Source organism: Polyodon spathula, chromosome 9 (genome assembly GCF_017654505.1).
Source record: "Polyodon spathula isolate WHYD16114869_AA chromosome 9, ASM1765450v1, whole genome shotgun sequence".
Lineage (NCBI taxonomy): Eukaryota > Metazoa > Chordata > Actinopteri > Acipenseriformes > Polyodontidae > Polyodon > Polyodon spathula.
Genome location: NC_054542.1, coordinates 48315330 through 48336895, shown reverse-complemented (window position 1 = coordinate 48336895; position 21566 = coordinate 48315330). Strand labels below are relative to the sequence as shown.

At 36.1% G+C, this 21566-nt stretch overlaps 1 protein-coding gene across 4 annotated transcripts in view; it reads right to left on the bottom strand.

The window, feature by feature from the left end:
• The window catches only part of LOC121320975 (ephrin type-A receptor 3-like), a 98538-nt gene extending 79789 nt beyond the window's left edge, over nt 1-18749 (bottom strand). For all 4 annotated transcript variants that reach the window (XM_041259834.1, XM_041259836.1, XM_041259837.1 and 1 more), the window contains exons 1-2: nt 18547-18749; nt 95-159 (exon numbers count right to left, since the gene is read on the bottom strand). In XM_041259834.1, the coding sequence (XP_041115768.1) occupies nt 95-159; nt 18547-18631 (150 nt within the window). In that variant the 5' untranslated portion in view covers nt 18632-18749. The remainder of the gene's footprint in view (nt 1-94; nt 160-18546) is intronic.
• Between the last annotated feature and the right edge of the window lie 2817 nt (nt 18750-21566).

The window sequence follows — 21566 nt, the reverse complement described above, 5'->3', positions numbered from 1 at the left end:
TATAGCATTGCAACATGGCACATATATATATATAAACTATATTGCGATTTGCTTTCTAGTAGGATGTGTCTTGCTACATCTCAGTCAAACTTACCCCATGTGATGGATAAGAGATCCAGCCCAGCTCCCCTTGACTCGCCTTCGAATCCAGCAGATTAACTACAGAACAAAAGGAAAAGAGATATAAGCTGCATTCCTTCTTTCTCATTTAGCTCAATTATTCCTCCATCAAAAGAGGTATTTATCCAGTCATCTTAATAAGCATACGGCTTGCTCAGCTGCCAGGTCAGCATGATTCAATGAAACTAAATACACAAACGCACTGCGGAACCCCTTTCTTTTCTTCCAGCATTCGTATCCCACTACAGCAGGATCACAAGTATTTATTTAAAATAGGAAGTAAAGCACACAGTTACTTGTACTGAAGCAGTGAGTGGTGACCCGCAGGGAGCTCGCTTATGAGCTGCTTGCTGTCACTACTGTGTATTTTGTTGACTGGAGCTGTTCGCAGACCCCCCGAGGTCGGCGGCAGGTTTTACATCCTAATCTGTCTCTTGTATTCTTATGTGTTTGTTATTTTTCAGAGAGAAAAGGAAATGCTCTTTCACATTTCTGTTTCCTGGACAAATGTATGTGTAACATATAACATAGCTTGTGTAGAGGAGTTTAATCATGGTCAATAATGCAAGATGACCCATAGATCATCAGGGCCTTTTTCGCTATCATTTATAACAATGCAGCGTATTGGCTTAGGGACATGTTCTATAAGTGATGAAATGATGATACCCATTTACAGGGGCAATTAAAGTTTGAAATCTGAAATGCCGGCCCTGGCAATTCACCTCCTTCTTCCTGCAATCAAGTGCTGCTATGTTCTTCTATGCTGTTGCAATTGTTGTACTACTCTCAGAAAACTGACTTAACACTTGCTTCAAAATAGGGTACATACTGTCTTCAGCAGCTGTACTGACTATAGCACCTGAAGTGGGAGATCTGTAACCCCAGTTCTGTACAGTAGATCTGGGTAACCACTTTCTTTTATGTGATTCCCTGCCTTTGTGGTTAACTTTTTTTTTTACATTTTATTTAGTAGTCGCCAATTATTTTTCATTATTTTCTCCTAATTTAGAGTATCCAATTATTATTTAGGCTCAGCTCACCACTCCCACCCCTGCGCTGACTCGGGAGTGGAGAAGATGAACACACGCCGTCCTCCGAAATGTGTGTCGTCAGCCGACCGCTTCTTTTCACTCTGCAGACTCACCATGCAGCCACCTCAGAGCTACAGCGCCGGAGGACAACGCAGCTCTGCGAAGCTTACAGGCAAGCCCACAGGCACCCAGCCAGACTACAGGGGTCAGTAGTGCGCACTGAGCTGAGGACACCCTGGCCGACCTAAGCCCTCCCCCCAACTGGGCGGCACTCAGCCAATTGTGTGCCGTCCCCTGGGAACTCCCGTCCACGGCAATGGAACAGCCTGCCTTTGTGGTTAATTTAATACATGACCCATGCATCACACCATGAGAAAAAAAAAAAATCCTGGACAAGAAATGGCTGTTGCTAGCAATATTAGTGCTGGAAAGTGGCAGTGGATATTTTGAAATGTCTGTTTCTCTGTTTCAGTTGCGTGTGTGCAGCGTTCCAGGCTACATGGCCTTGTTACCATTGCTTTTTTTCAACTTTCCTTTACTTTGTTTAACACTGCTGGAACCCCTTGATGAAACACAATGATCAGCGCCACACACATGGATACAGAACACATTAGGTGATAACAGCACAGAAGATAACCGTCCCATAAACAAACAGCAGCAGCATTATTATGACAGAAACCAATTGTAGGACTTGGCACTGGCTGAGTGATTTCCTGCCAGGACATTTGTCTGAAGGAAAGTAAGACGTGCCACCTGTGCTTCATTTCCTCAGCCAAACGAGGAGACTTGGAGGGCCAGATTTCAACCAAAAGGAATTTGTGTTGAAAAACAGTAAAAGCAAAGGTCAGACAATATTAACATTAGTTTAAAGAGTGTGTAGCGGGGTTCCGAAAAATATAACGTTACACATGTTGCTACAACTGTTTAAATAACGTACCTGTAATTTATCTTTTCATTGTTAACATCCTGACAACTTTTTCCACTTAGAACTTTAAAGTCTATTTCAAATCCCTTTTCAAAATGTCTGCTCTAGTGCACTGATAGTGTAAGAATTAATGCCCGCACTGTCAAACAGGTAACACAGCAATAACGATCCATGATGTGGTACAAAACAGAAAAGCACTTATTGTTATGTTTTTAGTTGTTGTTTTTTTTTTTTCAGTCGCTCTTTCAGCAGTTATTAGAGGACAAATCTCAAACCCCAGTGCACTAGAGCGGCCATTTTGAAAAGAGCTTTGAAACAGACTTTAACGCTAATGTAAAAACTTGTCAGGATGTTAACAATGAAAAGACAAATTGTAGGTACATTATTTAAATAGTTGTAGCAGCACATGGAGACGTGTAAAGTTATATTTTCGGAATCCCGCCACTTACTATTTAATGTATTTAAAGCCATATTTCTGTTTTCTTTTCTTTTTGCGAGGCCCAGTTTAGGTAAGTGGCACTGAACACACCTCCCCAGCATCTCTTTACATCTCTTCATCGTTGTCTACAGGAAGAGAGAGGGGCAAAACATCTCAGTAGCAAAGGAGTTGATCCCTTTTAGCTTTAGATAACTGCCTCAAATTATATTATAGATAACCATTTTGATGTACCATCAAGATTAAACATGTGCTGCTAATATCACAAGGATGATTATTGTTCCCACCCTATTTAAAAACAAGGGTCTGTTCATGATGCATATACATAAGCAGTAAATGCATGATGATATGTGTTTTTACTTCAGATAAATGCATCTATAAACATGAGTGCAAAGTTTAACCCTAGCCTTTGCCCATATTCCACAATATGAAACCTACCCTCATAGGACAGGCAATGATAGTTGTGGTTACAGCTCCATTGGTTTCTGTTTGAAAGCCTCAGTGAGAAGATGCAGATTGAATTGACCCAAGACCTTTTAAAATGTGACTATGGCATCTCTTGAGCTCAAAATAAAGAAGAGATATCCACTAGCAGTGGAGGAATCACATTATGCTCTCCTGTTACTCTTCACAATCCCATCCCTCATACAGACTGAAATTATCAATAGATATCTGACCACTCATCCCTGCAAACTATTTTAATAACATGAGCCAGAACAGGTGAATCAATACATGCAAGACATAATAATATGGGCTCATAACCACAGGCTGTCTGCAGGCATCAATCACTCTGATAAATGATCACAGCCAGTCCTGCAATTGTTTCCTTTCATCAGTTCTGCTCAATATAGAAAATATGGGTTTGACATCTGGATTAAGTTGTTTAAGTCAAAAATATATTGGTCAGATAGCTAATAAAAGTCTGCTTTGGGGTACTACGGTAAAAGTAGAGCAGTTTATAGTTTTAAAGTAACAGGGTAAAGTATATGCAGTAAGCACAGTAAAGCACAGAAAAATAAGATAAAGCACAATAAAAAAATGGTAAACTAATGCAATGGTATCAGTCTCATAGATCCTGTTGAGCATGCTTAGAGCCATTAAAACCCAAGCAGCTAAATTGACACTGACCCACGCATGACAAAAAGGTTCAATAAGCTTTTTAATGAAAGTTACCAGCACATATTCAAAATGAAAACTTGAACACAAGCATCTTCTTGTCTTGGTGCAATCTCCAGCAGCTGTTGTTTTAAGAGCTGGAGTCAATTAAAAAATACAGTGTTCATGTCATCTGCCTCTTCTGTCGTGCAGCAGAAATGTGTCTTCAACTGAAGGCTTATCGAAAGTTACTGCATTATCTTTGTAGCTTACACGTTTCCTCGTACACCAATGCAGTGCTGTGTTAGGGATGTTCCCTCTTACACTAATGCAGTGCTGTGTTAGGGATGTGCCCTCTTACACTAATGCAGTGCTGTGTTAGGGATGTTTCCTCTTACCCTAATGCAGTGCTGTGTTGGGGATGTTTCCTCTTACACTAATGCAGTGCTGTGTTGGGGATGTTTCCTCTTACACTAATGCAGTGCTGTGTTGGGGATGTGCCCTCTTACACCAATGCAGTGCTGTGTTATGGATGTTTCCTCTTACACCAATGCAGTGCTGTGTTAGGGACATTTCCTCTTACACTAATGCAGTGCTGTGTTAGGGATGTTTCCTCTTACACTAATGCAGTGCTGTGTTGGGGATGTGCCCTCTTACACCAATGCAGTGCTGTGTTATGGATGTTTCCTCTTACACCAATGCAGTGCTGTGTTAGGGATGTTTCCTCTTACACTAATGCAGTGCTGTGTTAGGGATGTTTCCTCTTACACTAATGCAGTGCTGTGTTAGGGATGTTTCCTCTTACACTAATGCAGTGCTGTGTTAGGGATGTTTCCTCTTACACTAATGCAGTGCTGTGTTGGGGATGTTCCCTCTTACACTAATGCAGTGCTGTGTTAGGGATGTTTCCTCTTACACTAATGCAGTGCTGTGTTAGGGATGTTTCCTCTTACACTAATGCAGTGCTGTGTTAGGGATGTTTCCTCTTACACTAATGCAGTGCTGTGTTAGGGATGTTTCCTCTTACACTAATGCAGTGCTGTGTTGGGGATGTTTCCTCTTACACTAATGCAGTGCTGTGTTAGGGATGTTTCCTCTTACACTAATGCAGTGCTATGTTAGGGATGTTTCCTCTTACACTAATGCAGTGCTGTGTTGGGGATGTTCCCTCTTACACTAATGCAGTGCTATGTTAGGGATGTTTCCTCTTACACTAATGCAGTGCTATGTTAGGGATGTTTCCTCTTACACTAATGTAGCTCAAGCTAATTCTTTCTATCAAACCCATGAGTAGGGAAGCCTAATAAGAGCTCTTGTCTGCAATGTAATAAAAATATGATCCCCACATCAAAGATTAACACAGGAGTAAAAGAGTGTTTACGCTAGGCACTGCTAATCCTGCACTCCACTTAATAACAGGTTCCTGGAATCAGAAAGTCAGCCAGGTTACTGAATATGAAATTTAAGGGGGCCAATTAATGCTGATGTTGCTGCTGTAAAGTCTAACGTGGATTTCAGTCCTGAGTTAAAGCCTAAAGCAGCTGACAAAGATCAAGATTCAGGAAAACAACATAGATTCATTATTGAATTTCAGTCAGAAGAAACAGCATTATCTGCATCTCATTGAATTTTCCTCTCACTGGAAACTGAAGTCACACAGTGGCATGCAAAAAATATGCCAGCAAATTTACTTAATGCCAGTAAGACACCCTTATGTTAAACTTACATTTCAACACGTAGATAGTGGAGACTTGAAAAAAAAATTACCATTTTATTAGGGTCTGGAGGGGAAAAAAAACAATCCAGTCTTGAGTATAATATCAGAAAACATCAACATGCTAAAAAGAAATCACATTCTATTGATTCTAATACAAGTGATCTAAGCTACAACAGCAACAACAAACTTGAAAACTTGAAAAAGATCAAAGTCAAAACAAAGCACTTTTTACACAATTAAAAGAGACAGAGTCTGCAGTATGTGGCCGATGAGTCTGAAACTATAACCACAGATAATAACCAGTGAAAAGCTTACTCCAAGAGTAATGTGCTGGACTGTAGACATGTGCAGAAGAGGGTCCCAGATTTGTATTTGGATGGAATAAAGACAAACGGTACAGATCTACAATGTCTGCCAAACTGTTTTAGCCATTTGGAAAATTGAAAGAAGACATATAATGAGAATGTTTGTCTTTCATTTCAGTTTGATAAATGTTTAGTCACTTATCGTTAGTTTTATTAAGTTGTTCCCAGACATCCTCTATGATGCATGTTCAGCATTTGTTTTCTATGATATACCACAGAATAGGCACAAATCCTGTCATACTTACAATATGTCACCAGTTATGTGACCTACTGTTTTTTGTTTTGTTTTTTTAACTTTGTATTTTGTGTTTTTTCATTTGACAGTTTTCAAAATGGTGTTCCAGTGCACACCACTGACTTTACAGCCAGGATTACTTTTTGTAAATCTCAGAGGGAATTATCCCTTAAACAGTACAGTACATGTAATGAGCCCCCTAAAAACTACTACAGCTACTGTGTTACAGTCTCACAAATACCCAGACCTTTCCTCAAGATCTCTCAGAGGAGGAGATGCTCCATTCAGAGCATGACAATTAACCCTTACCAAGCCGATTACTTCATCACTCAATTGACAGGCTCCCAAAGCCACTCAAAGCTGTGTGTCAGCCAATCTCCGTTGTGGAATACCCATTGGTTTCAATTAGAATGTCAAGCCAGTAAAAAGCCATTTAAGTCAGTCCAGGCGCTTCAAGTCTGGAAATGGGCAGATATAATCAGTGTTAACTGCTGGGGTCAACAGCTAATGGTTCAGCACCAGCTCTCAGTCCTATTGGAACATGCTCACATGCTTTAAAACAACCAGTTTTGTCTCATCTATTTGTTGATAAGAGCAAGCACTGTTAAACTAGTTCCTCGCGGCCAGTCACTCTCTGAGGCAGGCAATGCTCTGCTCTTTAACCATTTAACTTCCAACTGCGTACAGAAGAATTGGTTTATTTCTAGTTTTGTAACACTTTGGAGTAAAAGGCTTTGTGAATTCCTCCTATGGAACATTATCAGTCAGTGCCAATGAAAGGACTGCACTGAACACACTGACTCCAAATCCAAAGCCATTCGTGACCTCAGGTGAGAAGACAGCTGCAGTCAAAGTGCAGTTAGAAAGGTATATTATATAACGAAATGCAGCTGCTAGTAGTTACATTGCACCTCAGTATTATCTGCACTGTCTACATCTGCAACTTGAGATCATCATTTCTACAATAACACATTAACTGCAGTTCTACATTAGTACACACACACCCCCTCCCAACGGAAGCAAATGTAAAATTTGAGTGCTTACCAGCATGTAAAACCAAAAAGCAGCCCATTGCTTGCATGATGCACATAATGGCGGGAGGTTATAGTATTCTGCAGTACTTACAATATTTAAAAATGTACAGCATTTATAATACTTAATATACCCAGCAGTATGCTGCAATAAATGAGAATGTAACTGAATGTAATGTTTAGTTTTTTTTTTTAATAGTGCAATAAACTATATTAATCAAAGTAAATAATGCAGAATAATATAATCACCTTGCACTGCTTACAGCTGGACATGCTTTTAAGATCCACTGGTAATTTAAAGAAGATATAAGAGCAATACCCTTCAATATGAAATAAATACACATGAAATCTACAGTGGGCAGTGTGGTTAATACAGTACTTCAACAATAACGGTGGTTCTATACAGGTAGTTAATGGCATGAAAGTCAAGGGCTCTCTTCACTCCTGGTCATTCAGTCCAGTGAATAACTGACAGAGTCCATCTCTGGTGTTAGCCAAATACCTAGTATTACTAGAGTTTAAGAGACCCCATTCTAGTTCTGATATGTTACACTGCTTTTAATTTAGTTTTCATTTCTCGTTTAATAATTTTTAATGAACTTGTCTGCTTCTGTCTGTCTCTGATCCCCATCCCCAGCCGCCGCTAACGAATTTGTGATAACGGACACCTTTCTGTTCTGCAATGCCTATGGCAATATATATCGTTAATACTACAGCGGTTTAGTGGCTGTTAAAAAGATAAGTAGAAATTATTAATTAATTCAAATTAAGAATTCTAGAAAATCATTCAGAGGTCTGTTTCCCAATAGCTATTTTAACCAAACCAACTTGAAAAACATTTTTTTGCTAAATGCAAGGTTTCTCAAATGTGGTTCCAAATGTTCTTGGGGGTTCTACACTTGAGAGTGGAATACTAAAACATTTTGTAAGTTTATCTTGCTATCTTATAGAGCCTCTTTGAGTCTTATAAAAGGTCACTGCCTCCATGTCAACCAGCCTTTAAATAGGCTACCTTGTGCAGAATTAAAGATACTGTTCAGCCCCCAGAAGATATCATTTACCAGCACATTGCTATTTTTGAAGCAGAGCTGTATCTAAGCACATGTTCAGTGCCCCAGGCAGGTACCCCCACTCACATGATGCACCTCTTCTCAGCAGGTGCAGATGCTTTGGGGAATATTTGCACAGTGACAGTGGCTAAAAAAACAGAAGCCAGCATAAGTTCTAGGGGTCAAGACAGTATAACTGGACTGGGGTAATATTCTTTATTCACCCAAAGCTGTTTGCAGTTTTTAAAGCGTTTTCCCCAGTCTCTAATTTACTAAATGCATGAATTAAATTCCTGACGAGAGCAAATTATTTGACAAAATCAGGCCAAGTCACACAGACTGAGCTTTAAACTTCAGGTATTATTTACTGTGACGATGAACGTCACACAGACTGATCTTTAAACTTCAGGTATTATTTACTGTGACGATGAACGTCACACAGACTGATCTTTAAACTTCAGGTATTATTTACTGTGACGATGAACATCACACAGACTGATCTTTAAACTTCAGGTATTATTTACTGTGACGATGAACGTCACACAGACTGAGCTTTAAACTTCAGGTATTATTTACTGTGACGATGAACGTCACACAGACTGATCTTTAAACTTCAGGTATTATTTACTGTGACGATGAACGTCACACAGACTGAGCTTTAAACTTCAGGTATTATTTACTGTGACGATGAACGTCACACAGACTGATCTTTAAACTTCAGGTATTATTTACTGTGACGATGAACGTCACACAGACTGAGCTTTAAACTTCAGGTATTATTACTGTGACGATGAACGTCACACAGACTGAGCTTTAAACTTCAGGTATTATTTACTGTGACGATGAACGTCATACAGACTGATCTTTAAACTTCAGGTATTATTTACGCTTTTTGTAAATTAGCAGATAAGTGATACTGCTTCCTTAATACATGAACCTGACATTTAAATGCAGCAATCTAGTAAAGTAACAAAATAAATAAACACCATAGTCACTAAGGTATCAGTGGATTAGAAACTTTGTGGTTAAGCGTGTACTTGTTGGGATGTTTAAAAAATAAAAGTTTTCTGTTTAGAAGCATTTCAGTAAACTTTCCCCTGGCAAACAATGTAGGGATTTCTTTATTTTATTTCAATTTTAGTGTTGCTAACCTAGTTTGCCATTTATCATAATACATTTAAAAGCTATATTAAAATATATATATATATATATATATGTTTTTACTAGATTTGAACAGAAGCGTTATTAGTTATTTATTGGACGTGCACAATCCATTGATTTATGAAACTATTAAAACATGAAGATTGACAAATGTTTATAATGACAGAAATTAAATGCTTACATATGAGATTATCTGTGCAATATTTTAATGTTTTAAAATAAAGACTGTAAATCTCATGGCAATGTGTTTATGTAATCACTACTTGATTGATTGTGTTCATGGTTAAATAAAACCAAAATCCTACAAGTTATATTCTACTTTTTTGTGTGTTTTGTGTGTGATGGGGAGGGGACAAGTAGATTTTTAAGAAGGACAAGTGGATTTTTCTAGAATTCTGTAGCTTGGTCAATAATTTTTTTTTCAAAAATTGCACACCCCTACAGTAAATAATTTTAAATTTGTGAAACTGTTGTAGAATGTTCTTGGCTTCATTGCTGTTCAAAAATGTTTTCACAAACACTATTAAAAAATACTTTTTTTTTTTTTTAACTCCTGGGTTTAGGCTTTGCGAATAAGACCTTTTGGCCGATATTTTCAAAGCGTTTACTCCAGTCTTAATGAAGTCCTTTTTTTTTGAAAGACGACAATTGAACAGTAATGTGCAAAATCAAGAAACAAAAAACTTGAGACAGTTTGAGAAACCTCCAATCACATGCCCTAGATGTTTGATACTAGTTTAGTGAAGTCAATAGGGGTTGTTCTACTTTAAAAGATGTAGTTAATTAAAGACTGGAGAAAACTCTTTGAAAATATGGCACTGCATTTTTTATGGTTAGCCTTCGATATTTAGCAGAGTGCCTTAATTCAATATTTACAGAACTCTGACAGAGCAATTCACATTAGATTCATATTGCCTGGTATTGTAGCAGTATTTCACATACTGTGATGAAGGCACCATTTAATTACAGCAGAATTACTGTGCAACCAAAGTGAGACATTACTGAGCTGAAACGGTGAATTTCGTAGTCAACAAAGTTTGCCCAAGACCATTTAACCTTATGTAAGTGACACTAAACATATAATCAATGTGCTCTTCATTTAAAACATGTCTGTTTCACTGTGCTAGTTGACCACATTTAAAAGCTGAAATGAAGTTAAAGCATTTTCCCATGGTATTGTTTATGCACTTCCATGCTCTATGTATTGTTGCTCAGGGAAAGTATGTATCTTTGCAGGGAAAAGGCATTTTAGTCTTACTGTTTAGCAATCAAGCTTTGAAAAGGGAAATCACATCCCATGTAATTTACAAAGTGTACAGCAAAATGAAAACTGAGTTTTGTGAAATGTGTCATTAGTCCTATTTTTATATTTGTCTGCCACATGCATTAGCATTCAGTAATGCTGAGGTCCCTTTCTTAGCTGTACTAAGATGATTTATTACTTTGCATTTGCTATCTAATTACAGTAAGATGTTCAGGAGCAAGAAGTGCAAAAATTGCTAAATTGGTTACAAATGGTCCTTAGTTATTACTGTTAGCAGCAATATCTAAAACAGCAGTTTGGTTTCACAGTAATAACCACATAGAGAACAATGAGCATCCTCTAAATGCAATCAACACCAATGAAAGGACTGCACTGAACACACTGACTCCAAATCCAAAGCCATTCGTGACCTCAGATGAGAAGACAGCTGCAGTCAAAGTGCAGTTAGAAAGGTATATTATATAACGAAATGCAGCTGCTAGTAGTTACATTGCACCTCAGTATTATCTGCACTGTCTACATCTAATGCAACTGCAACTTGAGATCTTCATTTCTGTAATAACGCGTTAACTGCAGTTCTAGTACACATACTCTCCCAATTCTAGAACATTTCAAAATGATAGTTATCAGTAGCTTGAGAAAGTTGATAACCAAAATGCAGTTCGCTACTTCTGTGCTGTAAATACTGCAGAAAGATCACACTGTTCTGCAGTGTTTACTGCGGTTAACATAGTTTACAACAGCATTTAAAAAATACAGCAGTAAACGGGTATACGGCAGTAAAAACTGCAGTACTGCAATAAAAGGGTACTGATAGTGATGTATTAAGCAAGAAACATACTGCAGAATGCAATAATCACCTTGCAGCATTTGCAGCTGGAAATGCTTCAAGCTAAAGTGGAAAGGGGTTATACTACATTTAAAACAATAATGACTATGAAGACGGTCCTTACCAGGCAGTTAATGACCTGAAAGCCACAGGCGTTCTTCCCACTGTTGATCATTAAGACCAGAGAATAAGTGACAGAGTTCATTAGTGCTGTCTGAGCCAGATTGCCTTGGTATTTTCTGGGCTCATACATTCTCTCTGGATCACTCGTAGCCTGATCCCTTGGGTTTAATGGATCCCACACTCAATTCTGTTTTTCTTCTTACAGTTGTGGTTTTCTTGCTATTTAGTTCAGACACTGCTGTATTACTTAAATTAGTACTGTGTAATAATGTTGAATACGCACAAAAAACTTAGCTGTGTATCCTAAATTAGTATAGAGACAAACAACTCAAGAATACTCCTGTATTTGTTTTTATTTGCAATGCATCCTTTTTATAATCATGCAATATTACTGACACCATCTGATACCAAATTCAAATAAAAAAATAAACAAAAATCATGATGCTATTACATTTTTGTCAGTGGTGTTTCGGGGTCCAATGATGTTTGGCAAGATTTTGCGTCTACTAATGATAACTAATTACTGACTGGAAAACAGTAATAGCTACAGGCTGTGATAATAAAGCATTGCCTGCAATTGACGAGAGGTTTAAGCTGTGCGGTAAATAGAACCCGAGCTCTGATTTGAAAGCAATGCCTCCTCTGATCTGATTCTCCAACACTAGCTTGGACTTCATTTGGTCCAGAACTGGAAACTTGCTGAAGACTGTGAAAAAAAGGACATCAGCTTGAGGCAAATCTCTTTTCTGATTAACAAAAAATAGATACAATGAGAAGACTGTGGAAGTCTTTATAAACATTCTCTTAGGTTAAACAGTGCTTTTAAAAATGAGAATAAACTGTTTTTAAAAAAAAAACTAAAATAAAAAACAGAAAAAAAAAGCATTCCTGAAAACAATTTTGTGAATATGGGCCCGTGTTACTGTTGAGATAAATATATCAATAGCAGGATTTATATAAAAAAATTACATTTAAACAGACAATGATGAACTGTGTCAGTCTTTACCTGACTATAAAGAAAATTGTTTATTTCTAGTATTGCAACATTGACAGTTCTTGATTTGACAAGAAAAAATCTGAGCATTTCCAAAAACAGAATTCTTGAATACAACAGCATTATATATATATATATATATATATATATATATATATATATATATATATATATATATATATATATATATATATATATATATATTCCTTCTGCTGACCTCATATTTTATATGATATCAACTTTGACGTTAATTCTACTGTATATGTTAGACTGAAAGTACAAAAAGTCTCTATTCTTTGTATATTGAAAACATCAATATACAATCCATGCTGTAATCGTATTGGAGTTCCTGGACAGAAACTTTGCATTGTACTTGAGACTGCCTGCTGTCCAGAACACAAACGGCTAGCAGTCTGTTCACTCCTGAGAATAACACAGCGGCTGCTTCCCTAGAAACGACGTGTTAATGCAAGGCTGTGTTAATACTGATATCAATCACCCACAACAGCTGCAGCATGGGAGCGACTGGAGGGGCAAGGGGGCATTAGGGAGAGGTTATTCCGTGGAACTCAGACTGTGCTGCAAGGTTCTCTCGTCACTCGACACATTGTCAAAACCCCTCACAGTCTAACAAGCAGCTTCATCATCACTGAACGCTGATTTGCTGTTTAATTGTTTTTAGTCCATTTGCACATATTTACCTTTTTTAATACAGTAACACTGCTATTTCAGATTAGGAAGAAAAAATGATAAATACAGATATATATATATATATATATATATATATATATATATATATATATATATATATATATATATATATATATACATAAAAAATATTTTAAAACAATGAACAGACTAGAAATGCTTAAAAACGTTTTTGCAGTTTGAAAACTGCATTAACGTACTGTGTGATATTTTAAATTATAAAAATTTTTACAATGTAACTAATCCTACCATGCTACGACGATGCTGACTGTACTATAATAATAATAATAATAATAATAATAATAATAATAATAATAATAATAATAATAATAATAAATGCATGTGTGTATTTGAAATACAATGATTGTATGGTTATGGTCAGATGGTTACACAGATTTAATTTTAGGACATTTACATTTGAGTCGTATGAAATGGAGATTAAAACAGTTTGTAGACCTTAATAAAATCCGAGAAACCAATACACACACCTACCTAAATCCTTCCTGAAAGCCAACTCTATCGCTGTCTAATACCTTCAGGAGGAGATACACAAATAACGCAGTCCGGAGCTGAATTGATCTGGAAGCAGCTGGTGAGCCTGTGAGCAGCATTAGAGGCTATTGGTTCATAGTGTTATCACACGAAGCGCTATAAATCAGAGTTTCATTGCTGTAAACGGACATCATGGGCTAAGCCAACGCATTGACAATGCAAAGAAAAATGGCTTTTAATTTGGGAACAACGCAGAACCACAACTAAGCGGATTGAAGATTGTTAATGCGTTTAGTTTAAAACAGTTCTTAATAATAATAATTACATAAATAAATAAATAAACTCTAAATTAAGTGTGTAAAAGATATATAAATGCTAAATTGGATCAATGCCGCTAGTGTTTAAGGGTTGGTCCTACGGTATATGCCCGTACTACCGCCGCACACCCGATGCTTTCGCATTCGACCTGGCTTCTCATTTTCTCTTTTCATCCCCCAGATGCGTGCACAGTAGTAAACAGCGGATTTGTTTGAATGTCAAAGTGTAAATGTGCATGTTTTTTTTTTTTTTTTTTTTTTTTTTTCAGTGTTAAATCAGCCATTATATTTATTTTAGTGGAAGAGCTGCAAACCATGTGCCAAAGATACACCTTAGCATTGCGTATGAATCTATCTTTACAAATGAGCCTTACCATTATTTCTGAAAAGACGTGAGACTGTGAAACACACACGTTTGTTTGTGTATGTGCGTGGTCTTATAAAAAAAGAAAAGCAGCTTTCGTTTTTTCGCAAAACTTTCCTCTTATTTATTTATGTATTTATTCTTGTTTGGTTTGCATGTTTTGGTTGTGTCCTCTTTTGTCTGTGGACATTTAAATAAATTGTTTGGTCTTATTCTAAAATAAAATAAGAAATAAACAAAAAACAAATAACCAAAAAAATACATAAAGTTGTATGTTATTAACATATTGTATTGTATTTAAGAGTAGCATATCTCATTTCTTACACGCATCTAGGAAATGTTAATTTCCTGAACATCTCTAAATCCTGTTTTCTGTTTGAAGCGCTGCGTGCTGCCACGCTCACTGTAACCAAGCGCCCGTATTTATTGAAGTTCATCAACGGCAGCTCTACAGTGACACTCGCAGGCAGACAGCTCACTGCGGAACAGACCCCCAACGCTTGGGACTATACGCCTGCTTTTAAACTTTTCAACACGCACCCGATCGCGGCTCAAGCACCACTGCACAAAAGGTGGAATATATTGAAAGTGAAGAGGCGAGGCAGCTGGAAAGTTCAGCTTCGAACCTTATCACATAAACGGGGGTCTCCGTTGCTTTTACAGGGTGTTCCATAACAACATAAAGAAATAAATAAAAACGGTTCAATTTACAAATAAATAAAATAAATGTCATATAGTGTTTGATAGTTTAAAGAGAAAAAAAATGGCATTAGGTTTAACTTCACAGTACTATCTTTCTATCTATCTATCTATGTGTGTGTCTCCCATACCGTTTTGTAGATTGTATATAGGTCATACCTTTACATTGTGTAGCTGTGGAATACATACTGGATGGCGAAACCATATTTTGCCTATGCTCTAAATAATTAACTAATTAATGTACATTGCAGTAACAATGAATTCAAAAAAGGTGTACAAACTCTGTACTGCGGCAAAAGACCTAGTAAATTGCATTATCGTTACCCTACTTATAGAAAGCTCAGAAAAAGTTAATTATTTAAACAACGGACTGGCTACATTTGTGTCAACTTTCCTATTGTCACATATATATATTTCCACCTGCCAGCTACAAATAGTAATTGAGTGTGTTTTTACTATACTGCCCTACCATATTGATGTGTCTTTGTCTACTGTATTCCAATGCCCTTTAACTAATGAGAGGATGCATGCATCTGTGTGCCAGAGACAATATAAAAATACATCATATATTTAAAAATGGCAGAACCCAAAATGTGAACGTATACATATGGCACACACATGGCTGTCAAAATGTAATATATTGTTGATAATAATATTCTCTTCAGAAAGTATATAGGATCACTGGTAGCAGCTGCAATTACAGTGGTTCCATTGCAGTACAATGCCATATCAAATTCCAATGTGAACGCATACAATGACATGTATAACATAACCATATATATGTAGAAAAAAAAGGTGAGAATCAATTACTGTTATCATCACCATAGAATAATTATTTAATAGAAAACGCTACTCCAGTTCTATTTGAATATTCAATGAGCAGGGTACTGAAAAAAGGGCTTGGCATTTTTCTTTTTTTCAGTTGTGCCCTTGTAATATAAGCCCCAAGTTCATATTGATCTCTGATATTATCTGAAATACTTTTTGGTATTTTCAGGTGCCTAAAGGCGTTCCTGCCAATGCAATCAAACTGTTATTAAAGCAATTCAGGCAGTGCATAAAACCTAAAACAAATTGTGCTGTTAGCTGCCTTTAGTGACTCAGGTCAAGTGTTAACTTGTGAGATTTATTAGATAGTAAAATGAAGTCTCTCCAGACTCCTCTACAGAAAGAGTATAGGTATTATTTATTATTGCACAAGAATGAAGGTCGGCAGAAGTATTCTCCCATTCCCATACACACCACAGATGATATGAAACACTCTCCCGCTTTCAATCCACTGGAATTGAATCTAAAATGTAGCACAACAGTGGAATTAAACTATGGCTTCCAGCAAGGCAACGCAATAAAAATAAACAAAATAATATCAAGTGATATGTAACACATACTGCCAGGCTGAGTTCAAAAATATAAACTGGAAATGTGCAATAAGGAACTATCACAATAAATATCATTTTGTTTTTCTATCTATTTCCATGGAAACAAGCTCCAAATTCCAATACAGTCCATTTAGCATTTATTATATCGCTGTACCATGGTATCTTAGTTGCTTCCCTGTTCAAGTCAATCACCACCTACTCTCCACATAACACTAAACCCAATCAATAGTAAAAGCGAATGCAGTTATCATGTCTGTTTCAAAAATGCATTTTAAAGGCAATGTTACATGTTTATTGATAAGATGCATGTTTAAATGGAGTCCTTTTCTTTTCAGATCACTCCCATTAGCGCAATGAATAAGACTCATAAGCTGTTGCTTGTTATGGCAATAGGCTGTCAGGTATGTGACTGTAATGTGTCTCTGCCCCTCTGCACAGACAGCAGTAGATCTGTTCTTGTATCTCAATTTCCTGACAAGAAGTAAAAGTACCCTTTGTACTACAGCTGTATTAAATACTGTAATCACTCCACACATTTTGGTACATTTGCATAATCATTTTACAAAATCCATATTTGATTATCTGCAACAAACTTTTTAATTGTTTAATTTTTAAATGTTAGGTTTTATATTGAGGCTTTAATTATCAACACAAAAAAATAAGCAAGACGGGAAATGATAAAACACGGCATTATAGATGCTAGTGGGACATTTTATTCTCCAAAACCAGTCGGTCCTTCTGTTTAACATTTTATCTGGATATTAGAATTATAAGTCACATATTGTAGTAAAGATTATATTTTAAACAGAGCAGAACTCGTAACAAAAGCCTGGGTTCATGAACTACTAATGCTTTTAAAAATAACCAGAACAGAGTTTTCTAAAAAAAATAAAACAGAAATAAACAGTATAAACCAGAAAAGACAATATAAGGTATATTTTTATAGTTTAACATGTAACTGGTTTCGGTCCAATCTAACAGATCAATGGTATGTTGTACATTACTTCATATGTTTATAAAGCATCCCTACAACTACATATTACAGATTCAAAACAAAGCACAGGATTCAAACAAAGCACAAAATGCAGCTTTATATTCACATTTCCTTCTGTATGCTATCTGTTCACCTACCTTTAAAAACATGACATAAAATAACACATTTTCAATTGATTATTTTAGCTAATAACAAATTCATTGTTTTAAACAAGACCTTTGTTCTTACTGGCAAGTTTGTACCCTTCTAATATCCATGTGGGAAGGTTTTATATACTGACTGAACTACAGCATGTGGCAATACATTTATTACTGTTAGCTCAGTTTGTTAATAACAGTCTGCACAGTTATGAGACAGAATAACTATGTAAAAATGAAATATGAACAAGCTAATAAAATATATTTCTGTTTATAACAGTATGTATGTCTCATGAATAGGTAGCTGAATGCTGTCAAAATTATGACTTCATCTTTGGCAATTATCATGCGCTGCATAGAGGTCTGTGTGTCAGTAATTCACTGCAGAAATGTTACTTTAACAGATTGAAACTTATTAAGAATTAACCAAGCTGAGGAAATAACACACGCATCTATCTATCTGTGAGATTAAGATCATTGCATTGGTTTGATATACATTTAAGAGTAGATTACTGTGTAGGTATGAAATGTGCGCCCCTGCTTCCACTAATTACCAAGTAATTACAATAGGCGTTCAGATTTACAGAACGTGAATTCCCCCTGCAGTGTACATATGCCGTTCGTGCTTATCCATATTAAACAGTGAAAATGGACATGTAGAATATAAAACTTTGTACACACATTACTAAGAAGGTAGACAGTTTTGCAACAAAAAAAGAGAAAATAAAATAAAATGAAAATAAAACATACATCCAGACTTATTCAAGTCCTGTAAACATTATTATTTATAAGTATATTTGCGTATTCTACCAAGTAATACGGAGTAACCTGGTTTATATAATGTCTTCTTCCTATGTGTAATACGGTAATAAAACACCAGCAGATGAGTTATAATCACTTCTTCCAAGCGTGTACCTCGCTGCCGACGCCTAAAACACAGGTCTGAAGCAAACGGCGTTTCTTCCTGGACCACCTTAAAGAAGCGATGGAACACCTACCAAGCAGAACCACCTAGCGCCACACCATCCTGGAAACACTCGTGCAAAATCACCACTCGCCTCTCTTAGTGAACATTTCCTACCTTCGTTAGAGGGGTGGTTAGTGAGTTGTCCCAGGCAGATCAATGAAGAGAGGATCAGAAAAAGAACAGGGGGTTTGCAATCCATGTTGGAGGTTGAGAGGGCAATGAGAGGTACATATCTCCATGAAGCATGCCACTGATATGAGCGCGCTGACTCCAAGACGAGTTACCATTCTCAGCGCAAAGCCTGATGTCAAGTTTGACACCGGAGATGAGGAGGAGTCTGCTGACCCTCGATCGGCAGGCAAGGGAGCAGGCAAATGGGTTTTCCTCTGGGTCCTAGTGTCCACTACGATAAAAAGTTACCAACTTAAGTATCAGCGCTTAAATTCACAAGTAAGCAACATTCTTTACCGTGTTTACCAGCAAGTATTATTTAAATATTCATACTATCAAAACTATAGCGTGGCGTACACAAACATCAAATGCTGTTTCCGTCTCTCACGTGGAATAACAGTATACAGTAACACGGGCTGGAAATAGCTTTTTTAAGTCAGATGTTAAATATGTCAAAACCTTCTATGCCTATATTTTTACAGTTTCTAAGCCATAATTAGTTGCAATGTTTGTGTGCTGCATATTTCAGTCGACTTCTTTATTATTGTTCTTGTATCTTTATTACCCATCTAAAGCCATATGCTTTTGATACAGTTTCATCCAATAGCTTAATTACCAATACACAAAATAACATGTCACACATGGCTGAACAAAGTGCGAGTCAGTGTGATCACAAGCCCTTGTAGAGTTAATAAATTCGGTATAAGCATAGCTTTTGAGTTTAAGGAACTGGTCTAGTCTGTGTCTGGAACACACAAGCAGCCACAGATTAAAATCTAGCTGCAAAAATCACCTAAATCTGATTTAGCACAGACTCCTTTCCACCATTCCATTATTATTATTATTATTATTATTATTATTATTATTATTATTATTATTATTATTATTATTATTATTATTATGATGATGATGATGATGATTATTATACTATTACATAGTAACAGGCAGCACAGCACTGATCTACACAGTAGAGGACAGACCCAGAGCAGAGCTCCCTGCAGTTTAATGATAAGGGGATGGATAAACTGCCACCAGCTTTCACATTGACAGGTAATCCATGGAATAGGATACTCCTAATCATGATATATCCTAATCAATGTGGCCTGTGTTGTGTACAATGTATGTTTTATTCACCAAAATACTATAATGTAATCACATTACTCTGCTAGTATGGAACTCCAAACCACTCCTGTTTTAAAAGGTGCACTCTCTTCTGTTTCTATGCTGCATAGCCTGGACCAGCAAATTGATTGCTTTGTCCCACAAGTGCCAATCTTTTAAAAAGAGCACAGGATCAACTATCTGCCTCTCTACCTTTCTGTACAGCTGTGCAGTTTGTACATGGCACTGCATACAACAACAACAACAACAACAACAACAACAACAACAACAATAATAATAATAATAATAATAATAATAATAATAATAATAATAATAATAATAATAATAATAATGCTCTCATGTTGGAAATCAGTATAACAAAAACAACATTTTAAAGAAAGTTCTTCCCGTATGTGATTTTTATTGGATAGTGATTTATATTTATACACCCCCCCAAGCTGTGGAAGGTCCATTGCCTCTATACTGTAAAATGGGCAGCAAGGTTTTAAGGACTGTTGTGTTCCTTCAGCTTAAACGTCCTTTTGGAAATGCAAACAAACTGCTGGCAGATAAGCAAAATGTCTAAACTATGGAATCGTGTGGTCAACCCAAACCAAAGAAGGATACAAGGATTGGGACTGGATATAGACTTTGTACCAAAAATAACAGTTAATGACTTCCCAGTATTTACTACTGACAATAGGTTATTCAGATCAGACTAGGACCCAAAGAAAGAAGGATTTATATTCAGACTGGTTTGGATTCTTTTATACATTAAAACAATCTGTTAAAGTTTTATGAATAGAGGCCCTAGCTGAGTGCAACAGGCAGGTCCCTTTTTTGGTGATTTAATTTAATGAAGCACATGATCTGAATGTAGCAATTTTAACTACTGTATACAGTTTTGTGCCAACGTCAATATTCTTGGTTACCTTCATGCTAAATGTGCTGTGCATACTTTAAAGATAAAGGGCACTCTTAACCATATGCAGAAATTTAATCACAGTCAAAAACACTAAATCATGTGGCACAAAAACTCTAGTCCTACTCCCTTTTCCAGACTAAGATGAATGCTGCTACTTCATGCATAATCAATGAATGCAAATTTATTATAGGTATTGCTTAAAATCTGCCACTGCACAAAATAAATGAACTTTTATATCTTAATCTTTTGAATATTATACTTTTGAAAAGATTGATCATTTTATTACATTTCTTACTCATAAAATCCCTTTTAAAAGCCTGACCTATGCATGAACGTTACTTCTCAAAATGCATGTTTGAATTAGGCCTATCTAACAAGTAAAATTACTTTCCCTTTATTTACTCATAACTGCACCAATAATAACACGCTTTAAAACAACATTATTAATGGAATATATTATTATTTACTTTAAATGTATTGTTGTTGTTGTTTTTTGTTTTACTTTTATTACATTTATCTGTACATTTAGTATTCTATGCATGTAAAAAATGTTTGAAGCAATTAAATGCACATTATTTTATGTATATTGTTTATTATATTATAAATTTTACTTTTATTATTATTATTATTTATAATAATAATAATAATAATAATAATAATAATAATAATAATAATAATAATAATAATAATAATAATACACTTAAATGAGATGGATGCAGTAATTGTATCAATTAAATATGTGCTTAAAACCAAGATTAACTGATATAAATTTTAAGATTAATTGCAATTAATTTTTTTAATCACTTGAGAGCCCTACTAGGAACTTTATTATGTAGAAGGCCAGTGGAGAATTAGAATCTGGTTATTTTGATTCTTGATACCAGAACAAAGCTCAACAAAATCAGATAGTCAAATCAAACCTGAGCTGAAAGAAGAG